Source organism: Plectropomus leopardus, chromosome 3 (assembly GCF_026936395.1).
Source record: "Plectropomus leopardus strain MGB_pleo_1.0 chromosome 3, ASM2693639v1, whole genome shotgun sequence".
NCBI lineage: Eukaryota > Metazoa > Chordata > Actinopteri > Perciformes > Serranidae > Plectropomus > Plectropomus leopardus.
The window spans coordinates 504,405-527,917 of record NC_142178.1 but is presented as its reverse complement, the minus strand read 5'-3'; the positions used below and the strand labels follow the sequence as shown (position 1 = coordinate 527,917).

The 23,513-nt window shown below is 39.3% G+C and overlaps 1 protein-coding gene across 3 annotated transcripts; it reads left to right on the top strand.

Moving 5' to 3' along the window:
- The first annotated feature begins 39 nt into the window (after window positions 1–39).
- LOC121941992 (uncharacterized) lies at window positions 40–21,099 on the top strand. 3 transcript variants are annotated; one of them, XM_042485059.2, is made up of 5 exons: window positions 40–343; window positions 11,040–11,209; window positions 11,300–11,393; window positions 11,532–13,969; window positions 14,121–21,099. In XM_042485059.2, the coding sequence occupies exons 1-5, from the start codon at window positions 73–75 to the stop codon at window positions 16,257–16,259; spliced, it is 5,112 nt and encodes a 1,703-aa protein (XP_042340993.2). In that variant the 5' UTR covers window positions 40–72; the 3' UTR covers window positions 16,260–21,099. The 3 variants fall into 3 exon arrangements, with proteins under 3 accessions (XP_042340993.2, XP_042340992.2, XP_042340991.2); XM_042485058.2 differs by having other exon boundaries at window positions 40–373; window positions 11,327–11,393; XM_042485057.2 differs by having other exon boundaries at window positions 40–373.
- The last annotated feature ends 2,414 nt before the right edge of the window (window positions 21,100–23,513 follow it).

Here is a 23,513-nt window from a genome sequence, read left to right as displayed (position 1 = left end):
ATAACCGTAAAGCAAACATATCGTCAGAAGTGGACTGTTGTAGAACTCTGACAAACGGTAAATCATATCAAAATGTCCGCGGACGATTTTCAGACAAAGTACTCCTCCGTCATGGAGAGTATGCTCAAAGCTGCGATTGCCGAGACCACGAAACTTTTCGAAACTATGGTCGACGAGCTGAAAGCAGAAATATCACGAATCAAGAGGGAGAACGAGGACCTAAAAAGAAGATGCAGCCTGTTCGAAAATGCGAGAAACCAGCCGTCTCTTACCAGCCGACAAGGAGAGTCTGTTGCGGGGCCGAACGGCGGCTGTGACAGACGTGACCGCGCTGTTCAGTGTGGTGAGTTGTTATGGCCGTTACCAATCGCAAGTATGTAATCTTAACTGGTCCAATTCTTTGATAAAGTAAAGTGATGTGTAAGATAACTTTCTAAGCATGAGTGTTGTGTGGGACACCTACAGCAGCTTCTGTGTGTTGATGTGTCTGTAGCTCAGTGTCGCTCAGTCTATAGGAAGCGTGGGATCCAAAATGGGAGGGAAACCATACAATGCTACCGGACTCGTAACAGCGTGCTCCAACAACTCCAGCTTGTGACCGCTTGTGGACACCCTGGTTGTGAACAGCTGACAAACACTATTCACTTATATTTAAGCTACATTCAGTGTCACTTTTAATCCTTTGTTGTCGCATAACTTACTGCCCTTAGTGTAGGCCTAATTCCGTTCTGTTGCGTGTTGACATGAAATGAAGTCACAAGTAGAATTGATTGTATGATTGACACAGGTTGAAATGAAAATGTTTTAAAATCTCGTAATTTAAGAAAGTCTTAAACATTTTGTCTTGCCTAAAAATCTGTTGTGTGACAGTTGGGATGATCAAATAATAATGCAGGTGTTTGTTTCAAGAGTTAAAGAGACAGTTTACCCCCAAACCAAAAACAAAACATTTTCCACTTACCCATAGCACAACTTATCAGTCTAGATAGTATTGGTGTGAGTTGCAGAGTTTTAGAGATTACGGCTGTAGAGGTATCTGCCTTCTCTCCAGCCTTAATGCCATGTTCACACTAAAAGCAACACCCATTTTCACGTGGTGTTACTTGCAGGTATTGAGTGGTGAAGTAATGAGTCTGAAAATGCGGAAGTCCATAAGCTTCTTATGCTTCTTAATCTATAGGTTTTTTGAATGGGTTTTCGGTTAAATGCCCTAAATAAGGTCTGTGGTTAACACAGGCTAAAGATATTTAGGCCTTTTGTTCTGCAACATAAAATATGTTCGCTTAAACCCAATTTTTGAACTTTTAAGGTTTTACTTGTCTTAAAAAAGGCAGTTGCTAACAAGTGGCTAAATAGGACTACAATGTTTGTTGGGGACGGGAAACGTCATCACAGCAGACACAGAAACTCATTAAACCCACTTGTCTGTTGTTACAGCTTTACAGACTCGCACTGGAACTTGTAGATTTATCTGTTTATAATATTTTTTGATCATGTTTTAACGTGTTTTTACAGTGTTTGTTGTGGTGACGTTTAATATGTGTGACCACGATGTAGTTCGTGTGTAGCCTAACAGTAGCTTTTTGCTTTTGGTGATTTAATTTACGCTTAACAACACACAAAAGTGGTGTTCATCTGCGAAGATTATCACGCTGAACAAAACCTGTAAGTCTCATAAACATAGAGTGGTGACGGGATGACATATTTTTGTTGGCCAACCAGAAAGTTGGCATCGCACTGGTTTCCTCGTCAAAAACCTTGTGTGATTTTTGAATGGGATTTTCGATTATCGCCAAAAATAATCTCTGTGACGAACACAAGTTTATGATACTTACGTTTTGTTCAGCGTGATAATCTTCACAGATGAACCCCACTTTTGTGTGTTTTGAAGCAAATGAAATCGCCAGAAGCAAAAAGCTGTTGTTAGGCTATAGACAAACTACATCATGGTCGCATGACTTAAACATGGCAACTACAAACACTGTAAAACACCTTAAAACACAATTGAAAAATATTATAAACAGATAAATCTACAAGTTTGAGTGCGACTCTGTACATCTGTAAAGGTGGACAAGTGGGTTTAACGAATTTCTGTGTGCAGTGTGATGACGTCTAACGTCCGCAACAAACTGATCCCCCGATGCCAACCACGCCAGTAAGTCATCCCAGGTGTCGCATCTGTTAAGGGTTTTTTAGCGTTCATAGGGACCTTAGATTGTCTTATTTTATCCTCTGTTTGTTACTATTACCCCTTAACAAAGTAAAAGTAATTTACTTTTGCTTTGTTTAAGGGTTGCAGGTTTTGACGTCACAGTTCGGTTCATTTTTGGGACAGTAAGGGAACAAAATGCAAAACATAAAATTGCTTGTTTTTTATTTGGAACTTATGTAAACAACAGTTTACACATGTTTTAGTCAAATGTACTGTGATGCAAACAATATACAAAATATATAAAGAAAATAAAAAGTAGAATACTGCTGCAAAGTGCTGGTATTAATTTTCCTATAAGTAAAATATTCTCAAATAAATACAAATATAAAAATACATTTCTCAGAGCTTATTGGCGCAGATTAATAAAACATTTCCACAAGTAAAGTCCAGCACTAACAGTTAAAGCTATCAGTCTAATCAGATTTGTCTTTACTTTTGTAAGAATGACATGAAATATAGACAGAAAATAAAAAATAGAATACTGCTGCAAAATGCTGGTAATAACTTTTCCAATAAATAAAATATTCTCAAATAAACAAAATATATGATAAAAATACATTTCTCACAGCTTGTTGAGATAGATTAACAAAACCTTTCCACACGTGAAGTGCAGCACTAACAGTTGAAGATATCAGTCTGATCAGATTTGTACTTACATTTTTTAAAAATGACACAAAATATATGAAAAAAAATAGAATACTGCTGCAAAGTGCTGGTGATAAGCTTTCTAATAAATAAAATATTCTCAAATAAACAAGATATATTATAAAAATACATTTTTACAGCTTGTCGGCACAGATTAACAAAACTTTTCCACATATAAAGTGCTGCACTAACAGTTAAAGCTATCAGTCTGATCAGATTTGTCATTACTGTTTTTAAGAATGACATGAACTTTCCCATATTGTTCAGAGTGCAACATTAACAGTTCCAGCATGTAGCCCTGTTCAGTTTTATTTACCCTTCATGTTTTTTGAAAGAAAGATTATCTTGTCCACATTATCTGCTGTAAGGGGAGATCACAATGTCAATTACAATGTCCCCAGCGGTTGGAAATACCCTTTCGCTGGGGACAGAGGTGTGGCGAGGTAGCACTTTGCTAACTTGGCAGTTAGGGGATATATGGGCTCATTGGTCTTCCACCATAGAAGAGTCTACTGAAATACAGTTCGCTGCCTGGTATGAGGCAGCCTCTTCCTTCATCAGCTGCAAAGTAGACTTGTTTCCCACCTGCATCTTGAAGAGCTCACCAAACAGCTCAGGCATCGCTGACTTCTTCACAGGAGGAGATGATTCAGATGGCTCTGGGTGTCCTGCCCCTGGGGACAAACTGGCTGCTGTTGTCCCTGTGGTCTCCTCACACTGTAAATTAAAATACCAAAAAAAGGATAAATATTTAATATGAATACTACTGACACTAGCGATAAGTTGTTTCAAAATTATCAGTGAAAAAGACATTTTATGCACATGAAATTTCTTACAATACCTGTTCTTCCATGACCACAATCTCTGTGGTGAAGCTATTGTAGATCCTGCCATGACAGGCATCATCCACATGAGGAAAGGCTTTGAACCTCGGGTCAAGTGCTGTGCATTTGTGGAGGAAGTCCTGACAAGAAGAGTACCTGTGCTCCAGGTTTTCTTTGATGGCAACCTTGACTTGGGTCTCAGTTGCACTGTCTTCCTCATTGGGTTCCATAGAGTGGAGAACTATGGCTTTGAGGGGCAGGATCATAGATGCTGAAGGTGTAGCTTTAGTGCTTATCAGTGTTGTGAGAGTTTTTAGTGGCTTAAGGATTTCAATTACCTCCTCTGCCATCCTCACATCTGTCAGACAATGTGGGGATATATTTCTTCTTGAGAGCCTTCTCTGTCAGTACAGAGTACACTGCTGCTTGCTGCTCAAGGTACCTCTCAAGCATATCATAACTTGAGTTTCACCGGGTGGTGACATCCTGAATAAGACTATGTTTTGGTACATTAAGCATCTCCTGTTTGCTCTCCAGTATGTGCACAGCTGTTGGGCTACGGTGAAAGAAAGACACAATCCGTCTCACTTTACCAAGCAGTCTGGACATTTGGTTGAGACCCATTGCTTTCTCTGAAGCTAGATTAATAGTGTGTGCAAAATATCCAATTTTGGGTTCCAGTACAGCTTCACTCACTGCATTGACAATATTCCTCGCATTGTCTGTTGTGACTGTAATTGTTGTTCCTGGCCTCTCTAATTTCCACTCCAACACTGTCTCTTTTAGTCCCTCTGCCAGATTTACGCCGATATGTTGTTCATACATGGGCCGCATTTGAAGAACATGGCTCACCATTTTCCACTCAGGGATGTGATGGGCAGTTACCGTTATGTAGCTGTCGTTAGCTCTCGATGTCCATCCATCAGTTGTGAGTGCTACTTCACATGCATTGGACAAGTCTTGGACAACAGCAGATTTTGCTTAGTTATAAAGGCCTGGTATTTTTTTCTGGCTGAAGTGCGGACGAGAGGGTCCTTCATACCAGGGCTCAATCACCTTCAGCATGTGTTTCAAACCGACGTGATATTCACACCCCGGTGATGCCGTTTCAAATGTGTTAGCATGTTTGTTGTGTTGCCAGAAACGCACCTGATCTCAGCTGAACAATGTCGGCACACTGCCTTCATTTTATCCACTTGTTTTTGTCCGTTGCAGTGTTTAACAAGGAAGCCGAAGTGTTCCCAAACAGGACACCTTAACGACAAGGGAGGGTCTTCAAGCTCTGGTTTCTCACTAGCGGTAGCATCAGCTTTAGCCATGACATCAGCTAGCCAGAGGCTGCACGTGTAGCTGCATGTGGCTAGTAAACAAGCAAAACTTCTGTCCCGCCACTTATTATGCTTGTGTGGGAACTCACCCGTGCACCCGTCCGTACTGGACTGCACATCATGTACCGAAACGGTTCAATACAAATACATGTACCGTTACAACCCCAATGTGCACTGATAAGCTCCATGACAAACAATGCTGCTATTGATATAAATTGTGTAACGTTAATTCATTCTAACCTGATGCTTACAGAGCTGGCAACCTACCCTTCATGATGACTAAGCTGCTGGTATCAGAGGATGACACATGATGTTTCTCGTTGTGCCGTTGGTGGTTGCTCTGCTCGTAGTAGTGATTGTAAGGTGAACATTGGGCAAGCGGTTGAGTGTGGGCTCACTTTGTTAAAAGTCACGAATGCAATGTATGTCAAAGGGAAGCTGCAAGTGCAGCATCCCATGAATATGAAGTACTGCATCATCTTTGTTAGCTTTAGCAAAGCAGCTAATGCTGACATTAGTCCAGCGGTGAAGCCTCAGAGCCCTGGTGGCTCAGATGGCAATGCTACATAGGGTAGCAAAACTAAAAATGCAGTAAATAGTCCTTAACACTAATAAGGCTGCAGATAAAAGCTTTGTCACAGTTGTTGTCATCGATTTAGCACTTCTAAAGTAACGTTCTGTTCCAGTTTTTTTATTTAATCCTATAGACGACAGTAAAGGAGCAGCCTCTGCTTTGCTCTTAATAGATGGAAGTCAGACACCCAAGTCCAGCACATTAACCATTGCAAAATGAGGGGAGATGACACAGGAAGAAACAGCATGATGTCACAGGGCTGCTGCCAAGTTTATCATGAAAGACAGCCCTTCACTTCAGTTGAGTGAAGTTCGTTTAGGTTTGCTAGATAACTGCTGATAGGTATGCTAAGAATGAAGTTTAAGCTGCCCTAATAATTACAAGCCTTAATTAACAACTATAATAATGTTTTTTTTGTTTGTTTTTTTTTACTCAAAGGAAACTGTGCAGCTTGACATGAGAAGTTCTACTGTTAAGAAACCTGGGAGTTCTCTCAGTTTGTGGAAGTAGGGCCAGTCAAAGAAAAAGCCCCATGATAAGTCACACAGGACAGGGGAGAAACCCTGCAGGTCATGTCAGTTTGTGGAAATAGTTTGTCAAATGAAATTTGAATAGCCAGTGTCACATAAAAAGTCATACAAATCATGGAGTTGCCCAGTTTGTGGCAATAACAAAACAACTAGATTTTTTTTCAAAGCTTTACATGTCATGTCTTTATTTTCTGCACCAAATTATAGAGTGCAGTATGGATAAGATTTTTGATATGTATCGGTACAGTCAGTAGATAATATATACAAATATAAATTGTGTTTTATATAAATTGTGTTTTCTATTATTTATCAGAACATCACAATATTTGCTTAACAGCAGAACATTTCAATGTCTATATGTTTCATTTCAGGGATTGTATGTTTGTATGTGAAAGCAAAGTTTTACACTCAGCAGAATGAACAGTTAAGTTTCACTTTCAATGCGCCTGACAATCTGCTGCACCATCTCTGCCCCAAGTGTGCCAGATATTACCGCTTTACATGTTCAAAAAGCACTCCTAATGAACAGTCCAGCTTCAAAAATGTATTTGTACAAATGCATCTAAGTTCCCTGCTTAAAATCAACTCTGCTGTTAACATAACCTGCTGCCTGCTTCTGCTTCTTTCTTAATATTACCTCAACGCAACACCTCTGCTCTCTGACAGAATTGACATATAGCTTTGTTGTGTTCTGTATTTTTCTTAGGGTTGCAGCGACCTACCAGTTTTCATGGTATACCGTGATATGAAAGTTGACGGTTATCATCCAAAAAAAAAGCCAACAATCCCATCTTAATTTTTTTATTTATTACACATACTTCCATTAAGAAAAGGTTTCAAGTCTCAATTATAGAACATCTGTCCACAAACCGAAGTGTTTTGTTTTCATTCCGACAGATAATAATAATAATTCTGGGGTGCTCAGTGGCTCACCTGGGAGAGCGGGTGCCCCATGTACAAAGCTGCAGTGGCCGTGAGTTCAACTATCACACTCACACATCTAACCTATCAAATTAAGGGACCCCCACACACACACACACACACACACACACACACAAAATAAAAATAAAATAAAATAAATAAAAATAAATTAATACTACTACTACTACTACTACTGCTAATAATAATAATGATAACAATAATAATAACAATAATAATAATAATAATAATTCCGTAATATTGTGAAATGCAATATTATCAGAAAAATTTCATACAGTTAAAATCCTCATTGTGCCAAGGGTTGGGTATCATTTGGGTTTTCCCTAAAACCAGTGCCATTAGGATACTTTTAAAATGGTACTGATGCCTGAACTAATATAACTGACTGAACTCATATTTTTTTCAAAATAAAGCACAAAATGATGGTTAACAACATTTTTAATTGCAAAGGCAAATTTGAACTGGAAATTGAATAAATTACCTTTCAACAGTTTAAAGTACACTTAGATAAAAAAAATATAAATCAATACATAACGCTTGACACTCCTCCACGCCTGCCAACAGGCTCTTAAAACAGGGGCACTGACAAATGGCCTACCTTCAACACCCCTGCCTCCATATAACCCTACACTACAGATGAATATAAAAAAGACAAGGATGTAAGTAAAATGACTTAATATGTGTGAAAGTACAATTACTTTAAAGTCATTTTCAGTCATGAAGTTAACAGTAAGATAATAATGAACAAAATGAATAAAAAAGAATGTGAAAAGGTTTAAATTTGGTGTCAAAAATAGGCTATAGTGTTTCTCTTTGTTACTGGGGTGTAAACCACGTGTAGTAGCCTTAACAACATTTGGATATATTATTGTATGGAGAGAGGATGACAGAGACAGAGAGGGATGGAGACTATGAAGCCCAGCCCTCCTGTTCTCTGTTCCTGTCCTGTTCTCTGGTTTAACACTGAAATGTGTAAATGCCACTGCAGACTGAGGTCTCTACTAACAGAGACAAAGTGATGGCTGACTCTTATGAAAGGGTCGGCAAGTCTACGGTACGTCTAATTTATGAAAAGTCTGTATCGTCATGCTGCATGCTCATAAACACATCCAGGAGCCAACTCACAATCTCACAATAAACAAGCATGCAGCAAAGAACAGCGCTGCAGTATTGGTGCACCTCGCACATTAACACTCACCTTAAACAAACTAGCAGCTCTGTCTCACAAAGTGTGAGAGTAGTAAAAGTAGTAAAACAATAATGATAATTATCTGAATATAATTTTCCTCCATAGTGAGATAATAAATGTTCTATTAATCCTTTATATAATTAAACCACCCATGCACCTTTTAGAGGGGAGGCAGTAATAATAATAATAATGATAATCTTTATTTATATAGCACTTCTTGAGCGTAAGCACAAAGTGCTTCCCAAATAAAAAGGTTTACAGAGTAAAATAAATGCCTGACACCCATGCCGCCCCTCCCCTGCCCCCTAAGAACATTAAACCACAAATAAAATAACAATGTGTACAAAATACAATTTCCTAATAAATAAAGAAAATATGGAGAAGAGAATTAACCTAATTTAAGCAGGTAAAACTAACATTAAAAGAAGAAACGAATATATAGGCAGATAAGACACAAGTGAAATAATAAGAACTAATATCATATAAAACAGGCTGAAAGCCAGTAAAAGAACAAACTCTTGAATTAGTGTAAAGAAGTGAAGAAGAATATGTAATGCATTTTAAGTGCCAGTTACCACCCACCATTAGTCAGGAGAAGATTGAGCAGCAACAATAGTAGTAGAAGAAGACTGGGGGACCAGCTGACTGTGGCTATCTTCTAGCCACTAAAGTGCACAGCATTCTGCACTCTGCACGTGCATTTAGTCATTGTGTGATTGTTATAAGATCAGATAATCCTTATTGGTCCCACAGTGGGAAATTTGCATTGTTACAGCAGCTATGGCCACCACTTCATAACGTTAGCTATAGTTGCTGTAAAGTTTACTACTCTAATGCTGATGGTAGGTTAGAAAGTTAAAATGACTGTCTAACAGGCTATTTCATATGATGATATAACAAAGTGACTGAAGGTAACGTGAAAAAAAAGGTTAGCACATTTCCTGTATTTCCTGTATGTAAACATGATTTCTGCCTCAGTCACGTCAAATAGACTTTCACCGCTACTTCATGATATCATGGAAGTCCGTCTTTCATTATTGTTTTGATTGAGAAATGGCAGAAATTAACATAGAGGGTGTGAAACATACAGAAAATACTGACCAAAATTTTAAAATTGGCTGTCCAAAGAATTTGACATGCTGCTGGCCAGAATTAAGATTTGTGTCTATTTTTAGTGTTTTATTTAGTAACATTATTTTGATTCTAATTGTTTTTAATCTACCTTGGATTTGTGAAATGTTCTGCTGCTTGGTGAATGTTGTCATGTTCAGACAATAAACAATAGTTTAAATGACAATTAACAGTGAAGGTCACTTCCTTTCACTCAGTTGAAGAAATCAGTGTTAAAATTCAGAAGAAACAATGACATGTTTTTTTTTGGTAGATAACTATTGATATCGACCAATAGGAAAATTTATATTGTGATAACATTTTTAGCCATATTGCCCAGCTCAATAAGATGGACCCAGTGTCTGAGCAAAGGTCAAGGGCATCAGTTACTGAGAGCAGTCAGTGCTGGGTTCCCATGTAACAATACAAATTTAGAGCTAACTGTAGCATCACACGGCTAGCAGTTATTAATAGATTGGATGACAGAGTCATGGCATTTTGAGTTTGAGTTTGTTAGGGCCTCGGCGGAGTCATGTATACTTCCCCTGAAACTGTGCAAGACACCCACACATGTTTTTGGTCAGCGTGCTGCAGTTGTTGTTCTGCAGCTGCCCACTCGCTACACACATAATCTGGCAACGAAATCTGCGTCATGATTCAGCCTGGTTGGTATCAGTTGAATAGGAACCAGTGTCATCATAGCCCTGAGTTTTAGTACCCAAGCCTAATTGTGCCAACATGACTGATGTGGTATCTTTGTTTGCTCGTCATTTGCATCGCTCCAGGATTTGAATCATTTTGTCTCTGCAGCTGAAAAGCAGGTTTGAGTAAGGAAAACAATTGTAACAATATTTGGTTTTGATGTAATTACTCCACTTGAACTATTTGGATACAATTTAGGTAGGTGTTGTACTTGTTAAAATTAGCTGTTTTTGCACACAGTGATTAATGAGATATGTGTTTTGAATCTGCCTTGGATTTGTAAAATGTTTCGCTGTTGGGAAAGTGTTTTGTCAGACATTAAACACTAGTTTAAAACCACAGTTAACAGTGGTTTCAACCTGTTCTTACAAGCAAAAAGTATGCATCTAAACTAAAAAAAAAAAGACTATCTTGATAATTATTTTTATCGACTGATATAATTTTTTTTTTTTGTTGTGATAACTTTTCTGACCATATGGCCCAGTCCTACATGGGACACTAACATTGTCCTCTATCTATCCATTCAAATAGTTAGTCCTGGAACATGTATAGCACCACATATATGCCAAATGACAGAGAGAAAACCAGGCAAAACAGCCTGGGATTCACAGGGTAAATGGAGACTTTTTGTATGCAGATAACACCCAGGTATATTTACCTTTGATGAAGCAGGATATACTTACGATCTCACTTCGCTTTGTTTTCATAAGTAAATGAGTTAAAACAGCTGCTGTGTGGAAAATTTTTTATGCATTGTTTTTTTGAGTTTATATATCACCAATAAGTCTGGCTCTTTGCTTATGTCATGAGTCCTTTTTGTACTCTGAGTCAAGATTAGGCAAGCTAGTTCCTTGTAGATTGGCAGACATTTTTTCAGAGTGTTTACTGTGAATCAGACCAAACGGCATTTAGGGTTTTGCATTAGAACCTTTTTGTAGTCTTAAAAATCACCAATTGTGCTATCTTGTGTGTGTTCATGTTTACAGACCTGGTTCCTTTCCGCACAGTGCTGGTGGAGCAATGTCAACCACTGAGGCACTCATCCTTTCAAAACCAAGAGCGACAATGCAGTTATGAGGGGATTGGGTACAGTTTGCAGGACCACAATTATGGAGAGGGAACTGCACAAATGGCTTTTCTACTTGTCAAACAGGAGGTGCGTGTGTATCTTAGCTGTCAACAAACTTAAGTTTCCCATTTATGTCTTTTTGAAATTAAAATCGTTGCCCCTCCCACCCCCCCGCAGGACTCTTATGATGATTCTTCTCCACAGTCTGTTCTGAAGCAAGAGGAAGTCGAGCCCACTGTGGTCTGTGAGCTAGTCTTGAGTGATAAAGCAGGTGAGGAACTGAAAAACTGTTTTTTTTAATTTCGTAACTTAATTTTTGATTTTATGTGAGATTCACAAAATTTGCAGTCACACCTTTTAATTTCTTTTAATGTTTCCTCTATGACATCTCTGTCACTGCTGTGCCTAGGTTCAACACAGGCTGCCTCTGGTGGAATGGAAAATGAAAGGCCTCTTATTAATCAGGAATGTTCAACTCGAGAGATACCCTTGCTGCAAAAAGATGAAGAGACCCGAGTGGACATGAAACTACCTTGTCTGGGAATGGATAGTAATTTACAAGGAGCCCAGAACCAGTCATCAGAATTAGGGCATTCACTTGTCATCTCATTTGCTGCATTAAAAGACAACATTGAGGAAGACTTTGAAGTCAGTCAGAAGATATTAGAAACAGAGGAAGATCTCTTAACGTCTAATAATCACCCAGTGATGGTTGCTCAGCTTCAACCAGAGGTTGAGCCTCTTGAAAAAGAGCAACCTTCAATGGTAGCCCAACAATGTCAAAGAGAGGACAAAACATCAATGAATGAACAAGCTGATGGTACGTTGCAAGAACATGCAAATGTGCAATGTACAGAGGCACTATCTACACCATTTAACAAAGGAAATGCATGTGCAGAATTAAAAAGTGGCATGGCAGAAGGTGAGGCTATTGCTCAGCCTGACTCATCAGTACGACGTAGAAGAGGACGGCCACCAAAGAAATCTAAATGTCTAAATGAAATTGGTTCTCTGGCTATTTCAGTAGCATCTTTGAGTAGACCAAAACCATCTGAATCTCAACAACTCTCAATGGAAATGGAAGAAGGAACAATTCAGGCTCCATCCACCGTAATTTCATCAGCAACTGAAACACTAAACAAACCAACAGTTCAGCCCAGAGAACGCCATTCCTCTGTAACTCTTCAGGATGCAATACTATTAGTTGAAGCAATGAATCAGTCAACAGCACAAAATGCATTTTCCTCTCCACAAAGAATGGCAGCACCACGCCATACCCAGGGTTCTCCCCACGTGGGCACCTTACAGACTGTGGACGAAGTCCCAGCTGAGCCACAGACACCACAGCTTCATGTTGAAACTCATAAAGCTGCAGGCAGTCTATCTGTAACAAAGCCGTCCACTGCAACACAATCATCAATAGAGAAACAAGGTGCCGTTCCCACTGCTGCAGATGCTACTCCAAACAATGGAGCTGAAGCCCACATTAAGGGTGTCATACCAAAACAACAGCATACACTAACTCCATCCAATACTGCTTCAACTTCAGTGCTTTCTTTGACTGCTGCAGTTCAAACGAATGTGCAGTCTCTTCAGCAGCACTCTTCCCATCCTCTGATAACATCAGCGAGTGCACACAGCAAACCGGATGAGGCGGTATCTCATAAAGTCATTGTAATGCCAAGATCAGCATCCTCATTTATACCTCAGAAAATAGCACCCCTCTCTCCAACTCAGCTTCCTACTGTTGTGTCAAAAGTTGTTGCTTCACAGAGAAATAGTTTAATTCAAGGCTCCACAGCTGCAGGCTTACCACTCAGAACAACCTCCCTTTCCTCTGGTTCTCAGAAAACAATATATGTTACACCAAGGAAAGCCACCTCAAAAGACCTGCAGTCTGGGACTTCAACGCACCCAAAAATTACGATAATAATTCCAAGACAGGTGTCAGCTGTTGCATCAAGGAAACATCAGCAGACCATCGTTCTGACAGCAAAGCAGGAGTCAGCCAAATCAGCAGCTGCTGTTACGATGTCATCGCCACAGTTGATTTCTTTGCCACAGGAGTCAGGTGTTTCTGTAGATACACAAACTGCTTCGGATGAAATAGCCATACTATTGACTGAGAAGAGAGATAATACATTAGACAAACTGGAATCACCCAAACATACTGCTTCCCTTTCTGAAACATCTACAGAACCCTTTTCCAGTTTAAACATGTCACATGGGCAAGTGTCTCCACCAGGTTTTGAACAAAAACTCTCTGCTGTGGTCAGATTAACCAGACTCCCATTTCCAGTATCAGCCAAAGAAGCAGTCTTCGTTTCAGAGCTGCCTAGAGATGATTCCTCTGAAACACAATCCGGTTTGCAAGAAGGTACTACACAGGAGAAACTATCATCTCTGGTCATATCAAGACAGTCATCAGAGACCCTTGCGTTATCTACTGACACATGTCCGAGTTTCTCTCGAGTTTCTACCTCTCAGTTGACAGAGCCAAATGATATTCAAGAGAAGGTATCATTACCCTTTGAAAATAGTACTACTTTGGAGAAGTCACTCAACAGCAGGCCATTTACACCATCCAAGGTGTCAGCGTACGTCTTTGAGAGCTCAACAATAGACAAGGACTTGAGTGAGCCTCCAGATGTATCTGGTACAGCTGGTGAACTGAATTCTGACAAGGAAATAATCAGCTTTGCAATGAAAGATGCATTACCCGATGATCCACCCATACATCTAACCTCGATCACCAACAAGGATGCATCCGATCCTCATTTACAGATGACGAAAGCCCAGTTTCTGGCACAGCTGGCAGTGTCACCTATTACGCAAGACACAAAAAAGGTAATGTAGTTGTTAACTGTCCCATCCCCTGTCAGCTACCACTAAACTAGAGTCTAATTCTGTGAGAAACATTGCTTTTGTGATTGCTGTGCATGTGTTTTTGGTGGGGGTTTTTTTCTAAATGATTTTCCCTCTTTCCTCTTTGTTTTAGGCCTCCTCTAATGACTCTGTAGGTGCCACAGCTTCTTGTTCTGCAATCAGCACCAGCTACAAGAAAAGCTTGCAAAAAAATACCCTTGTGGCCCGACTTCGAAGTCATCTCAAAACTCACTTGCAATCTAGAAGAACTGAAACAAATCAAGAACGACACACAGAAATAGAGACCTGCCATGTAAACCCGAAGAAACCTAGATTAGTGAAAGAGGATCCAAACGATAAAGACACAACTACAGGACCTATCCCGATCAGCTTAAAAAACCCAAGAGTGGCTGAAGATATTACATATCTGAAAACATCCGACGCAACTCCCATTAGTCCTAGGAGATCAGGACTATGTAAGCAGTGTGATAGACCCAAGCAGACTGTTGTTAAACCAACTTCTGTCAGTTCAAGGAGATTTTCAGCTACTCATGAATCCACTTCTGTCAGTTCAATGAGATGTAGTTCAAGTAGAGATGGTGTAGGCTCCAAAACAAAAAAAACAAATTATGTGAGTCGAAGGAGGACCAACTCACTTATCCCTAAAACTAAAAAATCTTCTCTCAGTCCAAAGAGGTCTAACTCAACTAAAGAAAGTGATAGCCCTAAAAATAAAAAAACTGCTTCTGTGAGTCCAGGGAGATCTGGCTTAACTAAAGAAAATGCTAACCCTAAAAAGACCAAAAACATTCCTGTGCATCTTAGGAGGGTTAGTTCAGCTAGAGATGGTGCTAGCCCAAAGAAAGGTGTGAGCCCTAAAAGTACAAAAACTACTTCTGTGAGCCCTAAGAGGACTAGTTGGACTAGAAATGATGCTAGCCCTAAAAAGACTAAATCTACTTCGGTTAGTCCTAGGATGTCTAGCTTAAGTAAAAAAGCCACAAGCCCTAAAGTGTCTAGCAATGAGTCAACTTCCCTCTGCCGCAGGAGGTGCACCTTACCTAAAGATGTCTCTATCACTACACAGATTAAAACCGAATCCAATTCCTTCAGTCCTGGATATAGCACAACTTCAGATGTTGGTAGTGCGAAAACCACTGCATGTGAAACTAGTTCTCCAAGTGTTAGGTGGCTTAAATTGGCTAAAGATGGTAACAGTTCTAGAAACACAGGGGGATCCACTCCTGCTAAAAAATCCAGATTAATTCAAGATGATGGTGGTCCTGAAAATAGCTCAAGAGTGGTGAATGCTAAGAAGTTAGCACAAGCAGAGAAAGACAAAACAGTTGCTAAAATAAAAAATTCTAGTCAATCAAATTTGCAGAATGAAGCTAAAATAAGCGAGATGAGAGAGAAACATGCTAGCTGTGATGCTGTGAGAAAATGCACAGCTAGAGCTGTGTGGACTCCTCCAACAATGGTGACCAATGGTAAAACACCTCCTGCAGGTGGAAAGAGGGCTTCACTTTTACCCGCAAAGAAAGAGATAAGTGCACCAAAATCCCAGGATCATACAGTAGTTTACCCCCCCAGTGTTTCTCTCTTCCCCATACCTGTCAGAGCACCACCTGTTGTATCACCGTTACAGCCGTTGTCGGTCATTGGCAGGCGTCTGCTGAAGAACCAGTGTGGGGAGTGTGGTCGTGTCCTCAGCAGCATTGCAGCCCTGGAAAGCCACGTTAGTCTTCACAGAGGTCGCCGACCTTTCTCGTGCACACTTTGTGGTAAGAGCTTCCCAGATTCAAAGGGTCTAAAGCGTCATGGTCGGGTGCACCGCAATGGTAGGATCCATGTTTGCCAGCAGTGCGGAAAAGGCTTTGTCTATAGTTTTGGTCTCACCAAACATCTCCAGATGGTGCACAGCAGGATTAAACCTTTTATCTGCCAGATCTGCAACAAGGGCTTCTTCACAAGACGAGATGTGGAAGCTCACATCCGGATGCACACTGGAGAGAAACCATTCCATTGCAACCTCTGTGAAAAGAAGTTTGCTAGGAGGGTGGAACTAAATGTGCATTTAAGATGGCATAATGGGGAGAAGAGACACTGGTGCCCATTCTGTGGTAAAGGATTTTTAGACTTCAACAACTTGAAAAGGCACAAGTACATTCACACAGGGGAGAAACCACATTCCTGCCCACACTGCCCCAAGCAGTTCACACAGTCAGGCCACTTGAAAAAGCATGTTAGAAATGTACATAAAATCCAATGAGATGGACATCCAAGATGCCTCCCTGTTCCACTGAGGACTTTAATGTCTTATATAATGAGAGGTATAATGTGAGAATACTTGGTGCAAAAGGGATCAGTTGAGGTTTTTTTTGTCATTTAAGTTTTTGTAGAACAAATGCAACTGGAGAACTGCATTGTTTTTCTATGCTGTGTTCATCATAGGATTTCTTTTTATTGTATTTTATGAAGGCTTGAAGGAGTAATTCCACATTAAAGGACAGTGCCCATTTCAAACATGCCTGTTTGTAATGGGCCAATTGCCTGGCATATAATATTGCTGCTTGCAACTTTCTGGAGAACCTCTCATACAAACAACTCAACACTCAACACACTTCTTCTTTGGGTTCCGAACAACAAGGGGTATTGAAATTGATCGATTCTAAGAAGCATCCCGATGTGGACTTGGACAATTCTGCATTGATGTAGTGACAGCACGTAATCAATTATTGCTACGTAACGCAGTCTTTCCCCTACAGTGTTACAGGCCTGGCAGTGCACCAGGCCAACGAGACCCCCTGCTAGGCCCTGCTGTTGTATTTTTTCTCCTTAGGAGGTAGAAGTATATTTGCCAACCCTCCTGATTTTCCCAGGAGACTCCATGTCACTTCGCTCCCCTCTCCAGATGCTCTCCCGGCCTCACATTTCTCCCGTATTTTTCACAATTATAAGCCCTCGACCATGAGCGTAAGAGTGCAGTGGCGTCATGTACCACAAAAAAAAAACAGTAGAAGAAGATTGTAGTACTGAACTGTGTCGCTGTGAACTGACCAGGTTATCTTATGTTGTGGGTCAAAATGCACAAATGCACACTCTCTGTGGTGCACAGTCCTAACCACTGTGTCCTGTGTTTTACTGAACATCTGTAGCTGGTTAAAGAGTTAACACTGAAAATGCACAGAAATTGTTTTTGTTTTGTTTATCTGAACGTGCCTGAATACAGACTGTGTGCTAGAAGTGTGCACTGTGTGCTAGAAGTGTGCACATCACATGGCTGATCAATAGATCAAAGCAGACAGACAGCGTGGCGCAGTGACAGAGGCAGACAAACAGCCAAGTTTTCCTTTACAGCGTCGGAACAGTAACAGTAAAGTCAGGGTAAAATGATAATTAAAATGTGTTTTGAGTTTGTCACATCACAGAAAGATGTGTTATTAAACACCTGCCCAAATTTGAATGATCAAAAAAATCACCAAGTATGTAAAAGAAGGTCTCAGAATCATTTAAAAATGCACAGTATTCTCTGATCTGAAATGCTTGGGGTGTTTCCGCTGGAGGAGCAGAGGCCACGCCCAATCGCGGGACTATCCTAATGATACTTCTCGCTTTTATACTGCTACATTGTCAGGGGTGGGTTTATGCAGTGGTGATTCTAGACCAATTTTACTAAGGGGGCCAGGCAGGGGCCAAGGGCTTTGTCAAAGGGACACATTCAACCCAGGCAAGAGACAAAGACAAGCATTCAAGCATTCAAAATCTTTAGTTTATATGATAATAAGTCATATAAAGTACTGGAGCACAGTAACAGCATTCTAGTTACAGTTAAGCTTTGTTTGAATCTAAAAAAAATAAAACCAAATAAAACATTCTCGCTGGCTTCAGCAACAAAGCAGTGTTCAAGCCTTTAACATTTTTAGTTCAGTATAAAGTACAATAACAACAAAAATACCATTATTGGTATTTGTTTCAGTAACAATATGGAAAATACAGCACTGGCCCCTGTTGGCCCCTCCCCAGAACCGCCATTGGGGTTATGCTAAGTATAGCTCCATTGTATCATCGAGCAATGGTTTTAGGCCCGGCCAAAAAATCTTATAACAGGAAAATGGTGAAAAAACAATTAACATTCTAACTCCACAATTCAGTACGATATAGTAATGGGTCTTTCTAACATGTTTTCACAATCAGTTTCCAACATTTAGAATGTGTTTTGAAACAAATCTCTGAATTCACTTTACCCTAAATGTTCAGCAGGGAAAGTGACTTCTTCAGACTTCTACAGAAGACTTTCTGTTCAAGTCTCAGTTTCAGTCAGACTAGATAGAATTCTTTTTTGTGGCCTGGTGCCCCAGCATAACTGCCTTGCTTTGATTTCACCCATTCTCTAAATGAAGCCAGGTCCACACCAGTAAGTCATCCCAGGCGGGTGTTTTTTCGTGTGTACCACCAGGCCTAAAAAGAACAGTTCAAGAAAACTTCCTCTTAGCAACCAGGGCAGTATGGTAGCAATGTCACATTGGGTTGTGGGGGAATGGAGTTAGCTGACTGCTTGTATTTACTGATAATAAAGTAGTCATGTGCATTAATATAAAGAAATGAGGATGCAGTGCGTCGTGATATTGAATTGAATTGTGAGACCAGTGAAGGTGCACAGCACACTTTAGAATTGTTATGATTTTTAGATATGAAAAATATTGAATTATCTTGCTACTCATACTAACTATACCCCAAAATAACAAACAAAAGGCACCCAAAGCACTGAAAAAATATGTAGCTCAAAAATATATACTACTTACTTGCTGTGAATTTGTACTTCAGGGGAAAACATACTGTTACATTTCCCTTACAGAGAGGTGTTCCTGCTGATATTGCAGGTCACGGCTTCTCTCGCCCTGTTTGACATGTTGCAGACCAGTAAATGTGTGCTCACCTATTTTCTCAGATAACTTAACATGCGCTCTCCTTATTTCTTATTCAGACGCTCAGCGGGTTTTTACCAGCAGCCAAATTATCCACAGAAGTGTTCTCCTCTGTAAAACAAACGGACCCGGTGACTTAAACCAGTAAAAACACTGAATAGAGCAGTTTTGCTGTCAAAAATCTGTTTTTGGGATGCTCCCATCACAGAGGAGTCTGCTTAATATGGAGGTCAATGTTGAAACCTAAATGTTCCTGTGAAGAGCCAGTGTTTAGTTTGTTTTGTCTGTTCTGGGTCACTGTAGAAACATAACGGTGAAAATGGTGATCTCCGTAGATGAGGACTCACTCCTTGTGCAGATATAAATGGCTAACTCCCAAGGTAAAGAAAAAAATATTCTTATTTTCAGTAGATTATACATAAAATACAAATTAAATTTCATTTTTTTAAACTTTGTTTTAAAAACTTTGTTTTAAACTTTGTTTAAAAAAATTACTAACAAATCTACCTTCTACCTTCTTCTAAAGAAAGCAGACTTAATATATTCCATTTCTGCCAGTATGTCCCCCTAAATCCTCCACACTGGAACTTACAATATAATGAATCATTATTTATGAAATGCAGGAATTTTACTGTTTTGAGTACTTCCACTACCACTGCCAATACCAACATTCTCAGTTAGAGAAAGGGTGAAAAGTAAAGCAAGATGGTATTTGCTATGGTTGGCAAATCACTAAATCCAGCCCTGATAAACATACTTGTGTCGTGGTTACTCGCAGTCAGAGAAAGTGGTGCTCTATGTCATAAGCTCAGCCAACATACACTCTGCCCCGTTCCAACCGCTGCACAGAGCCACAGAGCGCTGTTCACCTGTTGGTTTAAAGTTTACATTGAACATGTCCAAATGGTACCAAATCGGAAAATGCATGACCTTGAGTTTCCAGCAATACACCAACTGAGTGTGAAGTTGATTGGATGAGTGGTTCTCGAAATATACGTCAACAGGCAGACAGTAACTCTTTCAACCTTTCTTGCTGATAGCGAGATGAACAGATTAATGAGTGTCATGTCCATGTTTTAAGTATGATGCTGGAGCAAGGGGGTCAACAGCTCTGGGTCAAGGACTGAAGGCAGCACCTCTCAAGCGTTATGTAAATTGTAAATGTGTTAATGAAAGAGCTGTAGAGGCTTTGGAGAGAGCCAGGCAAGCTGTTTCCCTTTACTGTTTCCCTCTGCTCCCAGTCATTATGCAAAGATAAACTAATCATGTCTGGTCTCCAGCTCCAGAATTAAATCACAGCCTCAGGAGTGGAAACTGAGCAATTAAACAAAAAACAAACAAGCACATTTTGCCAATATGTTGAACTTATCTTAGGACTTAGCATTATTCTTATGGACAATGTGTGCTCTTTACAAGGCACAGGAAAGTGGCGAGGTAAATGGTGTTGATTTCTGACACTTCCCATGGTTTGGTTGATAAGAATACACATGTAAAAGTAGCAATGTTTCCTTCATGGTTAATACAAATTTGAGATTAATGACTTATTTTCACCAAATTATGTTTTTTGACTGGCAAGAAGATCACATGATAACCATTAAAACATTGTGCATCTAAACATTTTGAAACAAAATGTAGAGATAAAACACTTGATGCAGTTTATTAAAATAAGGTTTATTGTGTGCACAGCCGCAGGATGTTGTGGGTTTTGTAATGTTGTTTAAAAATGCTAATGTTAATCTGAAACTAACTTCAAGACATTGACATTGACATTTTAAACTGTCACAGTGTGATTTTATAAACAGTGATTCACATATAAATATTATTTAACTTAAAAATGTCAATAATGTGAATACAATTCATATTTTAAGTATTTGTTTATTTCATGGCACTTTACACTGCCGTTGTTGCAGAAGTTAAGTGTGCTGAATGGCAAATGTCATTGCTCTGATAAATCTGTTCCCGCTGAAAGACAAGGCTGAAGCTTGTTTTCCATTTTCTCAAAGTGCTAACTACATTTAAACGATTGTTATACAAAGCTGACCCCCCTTCTTTTAAGGATTCTAAACCTAATTTAAGATATTGTACATATTTTAAATTTAAATTTTTGATTGCTGTGAAGTCAAGTTTTTTTCCTGGCTGTGTCATTTGAGATAACAAGCAATAAATTTAGAGTTTTCAAACTAACTCCCTGTTGTGCACTTTTGTTTTTGACTCATATTGATGTTATTGTTAAAAATATTTTGGCAAATCTTGGTCAACTTTGTTATTTTATTAAGTAAGATTATTGTTTAAAAAAGCCTCATAGAATAAATAAGTACTTTTTCCACTATTCATTGCTCAGTATATATCTTACTGTAACAAGTATTGTTGCTAATGCTTGAGAATTAAAAGATGCCACTTAGACTTGCCTTACCAGCTGTGATTAGTTTTAAATCAGTGTAAAATGATGCACTGCAGCTGATGTGAAAACCAACTGTACCAACAAAAGCACTAGGATTACTGCTGCCGTTTGAGTACAGCCGAAGTGAACAGAACGTTGATAAATAAAAACTTCAATTTGAATTTATTCAAAAAAGTGATGTCAGAAACACTCTTCCTGGAGATTTATCTCTGTAAAAACTGTAGTTGATGAAGCGTGTCCACTACATTTGTTGTAGTATATCATTCCCTCCAGATTCCACTCAGAGAAAGTCCATCAGTACTTAAACTTTAAATGTAATGGCTTTATTTGCAAATGTTAAAAAAAAAAAAAACACCAAATCATACTAACTATACAATGTACTACACCGTGTTACGTCCTGCACAAAGGCAGCCTCCAGTTGCCTTTGTGCAACAAGTTAGATTTTTATTACAGAATGTTAAGCCTCCATAGAAAGTAATTTCTTGTATGTGCATATTTTTAATGGGTTAATGGGTTTAAATGCTATTTAAAAAGGAGTGATCATGCTTTGGGTTTAGATTATCAGCACCAAAGATTTTTGTCAGCAAAATGGGCACTTAACAACACAAGAAAAATATTCAACCATGCAATCCAACCAAATGTATGTTTATTAATCATAAATATTTAATTGTATACCTTTAAGTTTTACATTATTATCTACTGCCTAATCAGTGGTGAGATGACCATCACTAAAAGAAAGTTCATATTAAATCATTAGGAATGGTAAAGGGTGTATACAATACCTGATGCAGAGTACTGAAATAAAATAGTGAGCAGCCTCTAACCCTAGTCCTTCAGAAGCTTGTTCCAAACACAGCCACCAGCAGGCACAACCACAGTGTCAGTGACAGAGTTAAAGCAGGAGGGCCAGCAGAATGTGCAATGGAATGAAAGCACTTGCCCATGTTTCCAACTTTATTTACAGTTACAAACTCAACAACCTGTGAGCAGCAGGAGGCTGTATAGTTGGCCTGAATGATGGGAGCACTCAAAGAGGTGGTTGTAAGCCATCTTTATTTTCAACTGCTTTTGATTTGTTTTAGTTTTACCAATCTTTTTTAACTGTGTAATGCAGAGTGGGTCTGCTTACCCTTGTTACAACGGAGAATCTCAAAACAACAAAATTGGAGTCGACACCACTGGGCGACTTGGCTTCAACTGTCAGAGTGACATCAGTGCCTGATGGTGTGCTGGCAGGTGGCTTAATGGTTATAGAAGCATTAGCATATTTCCCTGTTGTCAAAGAGAGCCTGTGAGGAATAGAGAAAAAAATACACTTACTGATTACCGGAAGTGTTACTGAAAACAACCCACACATTTGATAATGATTAAAACTTTAACAAGCTAGAGGAGGTTCACACCCATCTTTAGAAACCTAAAGTCACATCTTGCCAATCATGGCCAAGTGGGTGCCAATGTCAGATTGTCATTTTTGGAGAGTTGTGAGAATTATGTGAACTTCATATATTCTAATCCTCACTTGGAGAGAAAAAAGTGTTGGAGCGCTGTTCTTGTGCACTTTGGCTGGGGCTTGTCCTTCTCCACTGTAAGTGTTTCAATGGGCCATGGCATCATGGAAAATTAATGATTACTTTGGACCCCTGTCTTAATCTTCATTGATTTACAGGAATTTGCAGTTTAGCTTTAGAAAGTCTTTCAGGCCTAATGAAACAAGAACATGTGTCTTTTCAATAGATGATACTATTCAGACATTCATGTTTTGTTTTGGGTTTTTTTTACTGCCGAGCCATTATATCATATCTCAATGACAATAATTTGGGTGCATGGTACAGTGGGTAGGAAATATTGGTAAAACATCGACACATGCTCTAAGAGGGAAAGAAATTAGATAACTACATTAAAAGATATGAACCCCTGCTATTAAAATCCCAGAGGTCCTATAAAAACTCATAATAACACCATCATATTTATGATTGGTTATGACACATAATTACTTCCTGCATGTAAAAGTTAAGTAAATGAGATGCGATGAGATACTGTTGTGAAAGGGCAAATCGCCTTATTGCATGTAGTGTACCTGCTTGTGGACGCCCACTGAGTACAGCATAACCTGGGTGAGGTCCCTCGAAGCTTTCAACAAAATCATAGATGAAGGTAATAGTGCTCTGGCCTGGAAACACAATGTGCAAAAACAGAA

Bases quoted from the DNA above. Each gene is read 5' to 3' on its own strand.
- LOC121941992 (XM_042485057.2), top strand. From the start codon at position 73: ATGTCCGCGGACGATTTTCAGACAAAGTACTCCTCCGTCATGGAGAGT. The intron at 11,210-11,299 runs GTGCGTGTGTAT...ACCCCCCCGCAG, and splicing joins TTCTACTTGTCAAACAGGAG to GACTCTTATGATGATTCTTC. The intron at 11,394-11,531 runs GTGAGGAACTGA...TGCTGTGCCTAG, and splicing joins AGTCTTGAGTGATAAAGCAG to GTTCAACACAGGCTGCCTCT.